Genomic DNA, 12,967 nt, shown 5'->3' with positions numbered 1-12,967 from the left:
TATCTCCACGCTTTCAACGAATATAAATATTTATAAAATAAACCTTTTTTTAACCCGAAGACGAATACCAAAAATTCTGGATTGTGATTTAATTCAGTGTGTAGAAATATTACTTTCTATTCCAATAACTATCTTTTTCTGCTTCTGTTGAAATTCTAACTATGATCAAATTGTTGACTCCGAGAGGTTCTATAAAACGAAAAAGCAGTAAACTTCGAAGAATGATAGAAAAGTAAGTTGTAACGGTGAGTTACAATTCTTCCACTACAAGAAAGATATAAATAACTCACTCGTTAGCAGTTGTTGTCCTGCCAATTTAAACTCTTGATGCCAGATAAATCCAAAGTACGTGAATCCTTCTTTTCGTAAGCTTAATGATGGCAGAGAGAGAAAGGGAGAGAAAAGATGGCTACATGAGTTGCCAGGATACCACAGCAAAGTATATTTCATTGGTCACATCTTCCGTCCATGTTTGTTATAAGTTATTTCTTTGTCGCAAATGTATGTTGAATGATATTCAAGCTAAAAGCTAACAAAAAAAAAAAAACAACTAATGTGGGTTTGTTAGTAATATACAAAACAATCCATACCGGATTATTATATTTGAAATTTCTGTTTTTATCCATTAAATAAAATTTTAGTTTTACAGTATTATATTCTCTTTTTTTCCTATTTTTTTTTCTTACCCATTAATCCTCGGTTGTAGGGATACGAGCTTTCTTCACAGGGTGCCATGTCAACACGACCTTGGAAACCCCAAATTCAAAAAGTCACATTGTGTCAAACGTGAATAGAAAAACATGGTGGCCTTAAACAACAACTCGCGTCTTATCGCTCCACCACTAACAAAATCCGTCCGAATCAGATGATAAATAAGGAAAGATAACGGTAGAACTCTTCTTAAAAATATGCCGGTGTTTGGAAGCACTCCTCTTTGTGGCAGAGAACGAGAAACACAAATTTAGCCAATGGGTAAAATATTCGTGATAGCAGAGTGATTGTGCCTTCTGGTATTCGTTTGAAGATGTCCGGGTTCGAATCGTGCCATAGACTGGAGGAATTTTTAATGGTGCCTCTTTAGTTGGGCTGTTGTTCAGATGGAAATGAGTTTAGTCCGATCTTAAGTTGTTCCCCCCCCTTACATTGGTGAAATTGGACATATCCGAGAAATAGCAGTCCAAAAATGGTTTTAGCTGCTTTATTACCATAAAGGACTTGGTGGTGTAAGATCTGAAAATCTTACAAAAATAAAATATTTTTTTTGACTTCTGAAGTTAGTTTTCCTTTTTGGATTCTTGCCGTTGGGAGAAATGTTAATAGCGTCAGTTTCTATAAACAAGAATTATCCAGTAAGGATTGTAAAACTTAAAAGGTAGGAAGAACGAAAAACAGAAAAATTAGCTTTGCATCCGTCAAAACAGAAAACTGACGGAAAATACTATAGCAAGCCCAGCAGGTGGTACGGCGCAACAAGTTTATGAGGGGTCACGCACCGGAAACGCATATGGCTAAACGCACACACAAGCCTCTAAAAATAGACGCGATGGTCTCCAGTGACACATTTGTGGTTTGTCTGTAGTGCTTTTGAGACAAGCTGTGATGACCCAGAAGGAGTTGTTTTGATACATTCGGCCTACATGAAAGAGCTCAACGGATGTCAACAGGTAGGAAATAAAAAAAGGAGAGGGGTTTGTGAATCACGTGACACGGGACTGGCTGACCTGCCAACAAATGAAAGGATAAAAATGAATATAGGAAGGAGGAGATTGGTAGAACACTGTGGAGAGGCGTGACAGACTGGTAAGAAAAATTTGTGGATGGAGACGGACAGAAAAAGAGTGAGTTGGGCAGTAAGATGAGAGTGAGTCAGTGTCAGTGAGTTGGGCAGTAAGATGAGAGTGAGTCAGTGTCAGTGAGTTGGGCAGTAAGATGAGAGTTGGAGAAGAAAAGAAAGGAATGAGTTTTTTTAGATAGAGTAGCCGGTGGAGAAAAGTGGCTAAGTTTAATGTGTAGTCAGTATGAGGGGTAGATAAGCTTTAGGTGAACAGTTAAGTCGTTGATCTAATAAGTTAGTGAGAGAGGCAGTCGAGTAAGTGGAAAGATGAAGTTGAGGTGCAGAAGTCGGTCAGTCAGTCAGTCAAAAGTAGATTGAGTTTCGAAGTGAGAGATGAACACGTGCCATAGAAAAGAGGGAAAAGTTTTCAAGATCCTTAAAGTAGATGAGAAGGAGTCAACTCCATTATGAAGGAACGATATTGCCTGATATTCTGAGAGCAAGTACGCTGGAGCTGATGAAATCCGAAGCCGGACAAAAAGAGTACAGCCATTCTGATCAGATGAAATTAATGCGTCCATAAAGAAATAAAAAGGTACCCAGGAAGGAATCCAGTATCTTATATCGAACTCCCCCAGTGATTGTGAGATGCGACCCAGATAGAAAGAATCCCCTACTCGCTTAGAGAAGGATGTACCGTGAAGTCTGCCAAGTTATGTCAGTAAGTGATTAGTTTGTTTAAGTACTCTCACCATCACATCGATTATAGACACTTGATAACCAATTTATCAGAACTTTTGATTGAACACATATGTATAAGTAGTACTTTATTGTAATGAATAAGTTAGTGAATGTTATGGACTGAAGGACATTACCCAGGGCAAGTCAATATACATATAGATAAATTTTGGAAGGGAATAGATATAAAATTTTTGATGTGATTGATACTTGTTAATATTTGGTTAAATAAGTGAATGACTAAGTATGAATTTTGGAAGGGGATAGACGGATGTCAGTAACCCCCGAATGTGCAAGTAGTTAATTGTAGAAATTTGATAGTAATAATAATTACCTAGATTAGAGAAGGTTGTAGGCTATAATCTGTTAGAAAACAGAGTAATGATTTATACTGAAATTAAGAGTATCGGAGCTTATCAATTTGGAGTAGGAATTGTTTTGTAATGAAAGGAGAATGTTAATAGATTCTTTGAAAGTCAATTGAACTCAGGAGTAAGGAAGTAGAAACATTTTGTTAGTTTAAAGGTGGAGATAGTTGTTTATGATTTATGTAAAGGAAATAGCCCTCCTTGAGTTTGCTCAATAGGCAAAATACTTTGCTCATATACATTTTGTCATAAGAAGATGAAATTAAATCTATTTGGTCATGAGCTTAATAAATTTCTTTTGTTTGATGTATCTATGTAAAAGTGTCCAATAAACTGTATTTTTATTATACAACATTTGTGTGTCTCTTTGTTATTCTGAGAAAAAGCCTATCCAAAGGGAATTAAACACCTCAAGGAGATTTTTCCCCTAGAACTAGGCGCCTCCGTAGCCAGGTGGGAAGGAGCAGCAGTGCGTAACACACGCTTCTTGATTAGACCGGGGTTCGCGCCCGTCACCACCAAATACGGAGGATGCGGAAAGGTCCGGGAATGACCACCACATATCCCGGAGCAATATGGCCTTAGTTGCTAATGCTCCTAAAAACCAAATAACGAACAAACAAACAAACAAACAAACCCCTAGAACTTGGAAATTTTCTGTAAAGTATAGTCAGATGCGCAAGTGGGGAGTTATTATAAAGGGGAGTTGTTAAAAGGGGAAATAATAAATATAACCAAATATATAAAATAACATTTTCATAAACACCCCCCCCCCACAGTGGTATAGAGTCCTGTATGAATAATAAGAAAACAGAGGCACTGCAATATACTCATCCAACATTTACGAGAGCCTATCAGAAAAGTTTTGAGACAGATTCAGTAATACACACATAAATTATTCACACATTATTGGAACATTTCCATTTCAAATTAATCTCCCTCCGACTGAATTATCTAATTGTAACGATGCTATCTCTTCTTATCGAATCATGCCTGTAATTTTTTATTGAAATGCCTTCCGGAATTCTAGTCGTATTTTTAGTAATTTCCTTCTAGTTGTCAAATAAGTTTGCAGTTTAGGAAACATTTAAAAATCACAAGGAGTCAAATAAGATCTCAGAATTTTTCAATAGACCCTTCGTGGTATAATTAGCGTATAGATCCTTTGGGAGATTTCTGAAACTAATAATTATAACTTATAATTATTTCTCTCATCTTCTAATTAAAGTGTATATTAATTTCGAATTATTTACAACTAGTAGTTGGTGAAATATAATTACAAATACTCCTCAGTTTATCAAACAAACTTATCCATGCATTAATAATTTTAATTCAGCGACAGCACCCTCTCAAGAAATTAAAATAAAAAATTTTAGTCTTACGGTTACCAAAATTTGATAAACTTACTTTGGTAATGGGAAACGAAATATCTCTTCCCATTACGCAAATACTATACTAGAGGAATGATTTTTATCAAGGCTTTCTTCGCAATAAACACCATTAATTCGCATATTTTTACATTAGATAGGCCTAGAAATCTAAGAAAATAAACAGTACTGCACATTGCAAGTTACGCTCTCAAATTTAAGTGATGGCACAGAGCCATTAAGAATAGAAGAAATCGTTTCTGCCTTCTGCTTTTAGTTGTGGTACTTTGCAGCAACCCCCTTAGCCATTTCACCTATTAAGTAACAACAACAAAAATATCCATTAACACTCTTTTTTCACTTCAACCATTGGGGCAAGGCGGATTTTCGAAGTACAATCCATTAAAAGATACCGCTTTTAAGGTTCCCTAGAATGAGCAATCATTACATCACATTAGCAGACTCTATCCATAGTTACTTTGGAAAAGCCTTTAGCAACCGAACGATCATGTAGGTAATCACTAAGCCTCCCACATACAACACAAATGAAATCCTCTTACCGGTTCTTGTGGTATTTACTGCAGATAAGTGTCTTTAATTGAACTTAAAAATGACCGCAATAAGCCTAAATTTTTAAGAAAAAAGCTTAATTCGGAAAAGCCTTCAGCAATCGCATGATTATGTAGAAAAAGACTACAACTTAGAAAGAAAAATCAACTTACCTTACTGATTCTTGGAACGTTTACAAGTACAGTAATTTTAATTTGATTTAATTTAACTAAATTTTAATTTATTAACTATTCAAATATGCTAATTTCAGATCCAAAATTTCGACTATTACATATAATTATCAATTTGTTTTGAAATATTCAATACATTTAGAATTAAAAATGGTGTATTTTATAAAAATTTCTTATTTTTAAAATAAAATTAAATAATTTTTGCCTAAAAAAAACAGAGAAAACACCAATACTCAATTCTTTTAGAATCATCTTTATTTTTTTTAAAGTTCTTCTAAAATTTCCTATACCAACGTTAACTGATAAACTAACCCTTCTGCGACAGCGCCCTCTGACGGCAAATTAAATGAAAAAAAAAAAGTAGAATTTATCTATAAAATGTGGTCACTCGTATTCAAAAAGCAATCTTTCACACTAAATAACACTCGAATGCTCTGTTGACGAGATTAGATGTGCGTCGCTAATCCTCCAGAAGATTCATAAAACACAAAATGTCTCTTTATTATAGAGATAAACACAGAGATGAAAAAAATAAGGCTGCAGCATCAGTGAAACAAACTTCCCAGCGTATTTTTTGCGCCTCCTATAAAAATGGAACTTATTGGTTCCACGTGAACTCATTCAAAAAATAGGAAGAAAAAAATAAAAAACTTTATTCACCTAGCCCTACTAAATGACACCAACAGCTGGAAACGAGCAGGAGACATATCCTGCACGTGCTCTCTCCTTAACTACCCTCCCCAACTGTCTTCTTTTTTTTTTTTTATTGTTATTATTATTATAATCCCCCCCCCCCGTATTGGATCATTAGCGATTCGGATAAAAACTGTTTTCGAGAAACTTTAACTGCCCGGGAAAAACAGCAAAAAATGACAGGACTGCCAAAGAAATATTTTAATAAACATAACTTCTCATAAGACGATGCTGTCTTCTTTTTCGGAAAAACGCCATTTTTCTTACCTAAAAAATGCGAGAGAGAGAAAAAAAAAACGAAGATGCTGGAACGAAATGCATATTCACAAAGTTCAACCTCCTCCTCCCTCCATCTCGGTTTTTTTCCTTAATGTAAAAACTAAATCAATTTTACGTTTAACACTACAGAAGTTTTGCAAATCAATATTAAACGTAAAAGGAAAAAAATCCAGGCTTAACGAACTGACATAGTGATGAAGTTTTTGAGTAATACTATTAGATATGGACTAAAGTAGATAAACTTAATTTTCCCATTCGTTCAAGTGTTGTTGCTAACGGTAGTAAGCCTACTGGCCCATTGCCATATCATGGTATTGCCAACGAAGAACACCATGATAGATGGCTTTAGTAGTTTCTATAAGCACAAGTACCTCTAGATAAATAACCACTTTCTCTGTGCTTTTCTTTCTAGTATTTACTCTTCTTTATTCCTTACTCTTTTGTTGACACTTCAAGCAGCGGGGGTGAGTCAGTAATCCGTGTGGGGCATTACTTTTCAATATTTTCGTCAATGAACTTTGTTCTGTTCCTTCGGTTCAGCCAACTTGCATTAGCATGCTTGCAGATAACGTTAAATTACGAGGGTTGAATTACTCGGTTTGTTAATGGTACACTGGAGTGCCATCTTCGGTATACCCTCAACAAACATATTCACTGGGCAACCTCACATGCGTTTTCAATTAATCCAAACACGCAACGCTCTGTCTCTTTCTTCTCTTTAGAAGTTTCTCTATACTTCACCTACTTCATAGGATCCTCCTCGCTCAAAGATCGCGAGGGTAGCGAAGTAGATAGCGTCGGTGCCCTCCTACACTGTGGGAAAATGACCACGTTCCAATATCCTTGCTGGCCGAAGTTGACGGATACTTTGTATAAGGATGGAAGGAGCTTTTAAGTTCCTTTAGTCAAATTATACTATTATTAAAAAAAAAGTTGTCATCATTTCCGACTTGGATCATTAGTAATTTAGCACCATTTATGTAATAAACTAAATGGCTGAGTGGCAGACCATGCACCCACACTGAAATTTGTCAACTGTTTGAAACACCTGGCCCTAACCTTTTAATAGAGAAAAAATTGCCAGTGTAACCTGTTTCCTGCTTATGAATTCTAAAGGAAAGGATACACACTTTCTCTACCAAAGTATTCGAACATTATTACATCTGGAATTTTAATTTAACAAATTGATAAATGAATGCCTACCTTTGGCTCCAAATAACATCGATTCGTCTTGGATTACTTTCTATCCGTTCCTTTTAGCAGGGGAGTACGTGTAATATCAAGTAATATGTGTCTATTCCCCCTTCACTGCTTTCGCCTGTTCAGCCATAGAAGCGAAATGTATCGGCCGCGCCCTAATCCAGCGTTCCAATTCATTTCAAAGATGTTCGATCGAATTTAAGTCTGGAATCTTTTTTTCTGTTGGGCGCATTGTTGGACTTCGTTTCCTGAAACCGGGCTTTTAAATTGCTCACTATATGGGCTGCATTATCGGGCTGTAGCATGAAGGACTTTATGGTCCACCTGCTCTGGTCCTTTAATCTTTTCACTGTATCAGCTACGGTTGATTATGCATGGTTCAAACTTGTGGCTGCAGCACGCATAAACAAATTGCTGATATGGCAGCCGGCAATTAAGACTCTTTGAAACTATGTAACCTTACACACCATCCCACAATTCATTCTATAATATCTCTACTGTTTCCTGCACACTTTAAACCTGTTTTTATTTTGCATGACTCTCGTTCACACCCTTCACTACACCAGGAGAGGCGTGCGAATTCTTTTAGTAGGGTAGTGCTTGTATATAAGACAAGGTAATTCCCAGTCTTCTGTGATAGGGATCTTGCTATATCATTGACAAAGACCTAAGATTCCAAGAACATTATAATCTCATACGGAGAAAAGTTCGAACTAAATTAATATCCAGCAAATCAATCAGCATCAAGCATGTCTCATAAATACCCATTCTGTACATTTGGTCCTGCGCGGACTGAAAATCGGGAATAATCGTGACCTATGTCTAGTAGAACTGAGAGCCTGCCAAGACGTTAACATCAGATTCGATCCAGTCTATAATCTGGAGAAAATTAGTTAGAGGAAGGCTTTTTAAAGAAATAAATCCAATAAAGATGGTCTTTAAAAATTTACTGTTATCTGCTTGCTGTTTACTACCACAGATTTATTTTAATTGTGCGGGGTGTTTACAATAGCCAATTTAGCTGCAGTGCTGGTGGTAAATTGGGATTATAATACATACATGGAGGTACGCCAGTATATGCTCCAACAAACATGGCATATCATCCATATAATCAGTAATTTCCGCCTACAGTCAAGTGACCTTATCTTCCTGAACATAGCTCAATGCGTTGGTCCATTGTGGTTTGCTCCGATTACGAAGTCAACCTCTCTAAATCCCAAGAGAGAGAGAGAGAGAGAGAGAGAGAGAGGTAGAATGTGTGTACACTTACATATGCTCACAAGCACTCACTACCACCATCCCAATCCAATTATACGGTATCAGTAAGATGAGCAACAGAAAATAAACATATCCACGTAATGAAAACTCTTGGGAGCCAACACTGATGCGTTGTTTGCTTTAGCTAGAAAATATCAAATCAGCCATGACACAAACTGAAATGGAGCAAAATAAACTTCACCAGATCGATACTGCATCTAATTACTGACAGAAAAGCTAGTGAAATTTCGAATATAATTTGTAAAGTGTATACAAATGCAAGTACGAAGATGAAGGGAAAATGAAAGTGATAATTGAAGAAATGTAACACTAAATCGAAGGCATGGATAAGTTAGAAATAAAAAAGATGGATATAAAAAATAAAAATATACGTTTTTCTTTTCTTTTTTTTAAATTAGTACTGATTTGTTACTCGATGTTTATAGGCCCCTATTCAGAAGATATGGCGACTCCTTACAAGATGACCGGATACGACCATTCTAAAAGAAGTCCAGACAGGTAGGTATTTATCAATTATATCATTCTTCAGATTTTTTTTTAAATCAATTATCAGTTTCAATCATTTTAAGTAAAATCCATAAAATCTACCGAATTCTAAAAGTAATTTAAAATACTTTTGTGTTCTTGAACTTTTAGTTAATAAATCCAATTTTATTCAGACATTGCTTTAAATTATATATGGTCCTCGTGAGTAGCACACTTGGTAGAATCTCAGTCCTCCTCATACCGGGTGGAAAAAGACCTGAGTTCGAGTCCCGTCGATGACGAGAGGAATTTTTATGGGTTTTTTTCACAACGTGGCGGAGTTAGTCGATCTCAGTCGAGGGTAGCATGGTTTTTTTCTCCCGGAAACTCGGGTTTTTCATCCATCAAACAAAAAATCGACCACAGAACACACAAAATTTGACTTGTTACAGTTAGAGCCATTTAGCATTATTGAAAGGGGGGTTGTATTGACCTTTGGTGTGTTTTTATAGCCAGTATGATTTAAACTATTTATTTAATGCAGATTTTACAAATGACTTCAGTAAAGTAGTCAAAAGTTGGTCATATACAAACTGTGACCCCATGCCTATGAGAATTATTATTGGGTGACGCAATAATAATCCTCATAGGCATTAAGGTCCATTAAGGACTGCTTTAATTGAGGATAGGTAATTAATTTTACAATAACTTTATTCGTGTATTCTGTTTATTTAATTTTTATCAGCAACGCATTAAAATAAATTGTTAATTTTCATTCCATAATAAGCCTCTTTTCAATTTACTATTTCGCTTGTTCAATCTCTGTGTAAGAATCCACTATGGTGTTTATTTTTGTCTTTTTTCTATGTGCACTGAAAGTCCTTTCATGCGAATCAATTGCCGAAAACCTCATAATCACAGTGGCGTGTTAATTAAGTAATGAAACCATACCAACTTCCTTACCAAAACACCAACGAATGATTTATCAACTACCAGGACAAGGTGCTGCCGCTAGCGACAACGTTTTCAGATACACTTCACTATCTCTCTCTCTCTCTCTTTCTCTGTGCTGTCCAGAGTGGCGACAAATGGCCTGCCACAAATGATTACCTCAGTATGGTGGCACAAATTACCCACAAAAACCTCACGACGCGAGCAATGTTATTTTTCACCGGGAAGAATGTCTCGATTGGATGGCCGTGTTGCATACACTTTAAAAACAGTTAGCTTTAATTAATATGCCAATTAATGAAGAAGTTCCAGAAAGGACTCCAACGGTTTCTCATTAGAAGCAGTGTACATCTGTCGGTGGCCATAATTCATTGTCTCAATGAAGCGGAAGCTTAATTAAGAATTACGCTTTTAAAGTCATTTCAATTGTTTTCCTGCAACTGATGACATCGTTGGTAACGCGCTCACCATGGAAGGTTCGGGCGATGGTGGGAGGGGCAGGGGGGGGAAAGCGTTACCAAGGCAACCACCGTTACATATCTGGCATGGCACAAAATGAGCATATATCGAACCGCTAGGATTAATGAGAAGCTGTTTTTACTTTTCATTTTTAGTTTCTGCTTGTACGAGTTTAGAATTGGAAATTCGCTTGTGTTTCCTTCTTTCATTTTTTCAGGGGTTTTTTTTTTTTTTTTTTTGTGAGCCTCGTTAAGTAGTGGCAGGACATAATTCCCATGTTAGTTGCTTTTAGAAACTGCAAAAAAGCACCAAGAGTTCTTATGCTTATTATGTTTCTTATATGAAAGCTAAGAAAAAGAATAAGATTAATAATTACACCTTTGAATGAACATAAATGAGTTCAGAATTTGGTCGATTTAAAATGGAAATATTTAAAGAGTTAAATTATAGCAAATGAAAGAACGAAACTATTGTGGTTTGTTTGTTTCTTAAAGACTCCTGGTGAAAAACTTCTCCGTCCGCATCATCATTCTTAAAAAGAATGTACAAGATGGTGGTTTTAGTGCAATCATGAAAGACTGAAATACCATCTGTAATTAATTTTTTGAGTGCTGAGTGGATAAAACCAGAAATGCGTTATAGAATGTCGGTTCCGAAAGTTGTAAGTATACACGATACAATGGAAAGTCTACGAGTCGATGAATAAATTCAAAGATGTCGGGAAAGTGTTGAGAATCCATTTCAGTTTATCAACCAAATGTCCACATTTAAGGCTAAGCCTCAATGAAGTACCAGGTGCTTCTAGGCTTTGTGATCTCTATGTGGACTTTGACACACAAATTAAACCAGAGGACTCTACTGTCTTCTTGAGGGCTTGACCCTGCTACTCTGTAACACTGAACTTCTTCTACTGCCTTTCCAACAACGTCCTATGTACGATGGCTCCAGGGCACTCTCTCCAGAGGCAGCGTTGCCTCAGCGCAGGGAACCGTCTTCCTGTTTCCTGTGTGAAGCTCTTACTGATAATGGAGAGTTTCATCCATTCTTACGTGGAACTTGCAGGGGAGGTATCACAGCTGCAGCCCCCCCCCCCTTATCGTGGGAATTCTCAAAAGACATGGAAAAATCCTCTTCTGACTTCATCTCCTCACCATCATCTACTTGTCCTCCAAATTTCGCGATTAGAACACTGAAATACGATCAGCTGATCCCGGAATTTTTTTCCTGTAAGGGATTTCATTGCCACATCATCTGATTTCCATAATCATTTACACTAGTCTCCGGTGTGGGACAGCTAACACTGGAAGCTTCACTCCAGTGTGGGACTAAATTGCGAATTTGATTGCTAATGATAGATTCCTTTTTCGTTGTGAGATCAATAGATATATTGGATGTAGATACGTTGGATACCTCTCCTTTCCAAAATCTGATTCTTGTGGACTTGAATTTCTCTCTCTCTCGCCTTTACGTGACAGGGAACTGGCCACTTAGCAACTCTCTCTGGTTGGTTGCTCAGTGAGACAACACAAAAAACAGAAACCAGCACTACTTACACATGATCGGTTTTGCAAAGAGATACATCTACCAAAAAGAGAGCATGCGGATACTGAAGGAGACTTCTAGAGCAAGGTAGACTAATATTGTGAGGCATGCCACAATACTTTTGGTAGGGCTGCATATATATATATAGCCATATTCGGCTGTCACAATTAGTCAATTTGTTTACAATGTTTTGAGGCAGCTAATAAAGCTGGTAGTGAGTGAATATATTAATTTATATGTACTAAACGTTCTAAAGGTTTCGAAACGTTTTGGAATTTTTTGAAACAGCAATCAAAAGAATGCCATAGCTTCATGTCAGCGCATGAGCAGACCTGACGGTACAAACCATGTTACGAATGGATCATTTTACAAATACCTTCTTCGATTATTTTGCAAATTTATTTAATAGATAATAATAATTTCACATATTCACAGATAAAGACACAAATAGTCTAACGTAACTGAGAGATGTCGAGATAATCCCTTTGAAGAGTTACACCTGTTTCTTATGTGCTCGTTCGCAGCTAAACTTCCTCCGATCATCTTTTCATTAGAATAGACTACATCTACCGGCTTCTGAAGCTTTAATGAGTTTTCGCTAAAATAAACAGCCCGATGCTCTCAATGGTTCTTAATTATTCAGGTGTTTGGTGTTGAAAGGTGTTTTAGCAATTATGTTAACCTAAGTAAGTAGCACTAACTGAATCAGGTTTAATTAATTTAGGTGTGTACAGTTTATGTGAAAATGTGTTTGCTAGACAAATAATCTAAGCTGTGATTGAATTTTCATTTATCGTTAAAGGGATAACCGGCTAATTTACTTAATTCGGACTAATTTGCATTAGCAGCACTGTTGCGAATCAAATTCATACATTTATTTCCCTTATTTCTCGCACAGATAATAATATTTAAAAATATTACACTGTTTGGCTTGAAACGGTCTTTTAAAGAATTTTTTTTCCACTGTTAGAAATCTAATTGTTAAAAATGATTAAAATCTGTATTTTGCTTCGTGGATCTAATTGTTAAAAATATAATTGTTAAAAATAATTAAACTCTATCTTTTCCACTGTTAGAAATGTAATTGTTAAAAATGGTTAAAATCAATCTTTT

At 36.2% G+C, this 12,967-nt stretch overlaps 1 protein-coding gene across 3 annotated transcripts in view; it reads left to right on the top strand.

Annotated features, from left to right (window-relative positions):
- LOC150078005 (teneurin-m-like) overlaps positions 1–12,967 on the top strand; it is a 401,155-nt gene that overhangs the window by 337,657 nt on the left and 50,531 nt on the right. For all 3 annotated transcript variants that reach the window (XM_090385355.1, XM_090385357.1, XM_090385358.1), the window contains one exon: positions 8,863–8,935. In XM_090385355.1, coding sequence (XP_090241481.1) covers positions 8,863–8,935 — 73 coding nt within the window. The remainder of the gene's footprint in view (positions 1–8,862; positions 8,936–12,967) is intronic.

This window comes from Mastigoproctus giganteus, chromosome 11 (genome assembly GCF_048544385.1).
Source record: "Mastigoproctus giganteus isolate SK-2022 chromosome 11, ASM4854438v1, whole genome shotgun sequence".
Taxonomy (NCBI): Eukaryota; Metazoa; Arthropoda; class Arachnida; order Uropygi; family Thelyphonidae; genus Mastigoproctus; species Mastigoproctus giganteus.
This window is presented reverse-complemented; position numbering and strand designations above follow the sequence as displayed.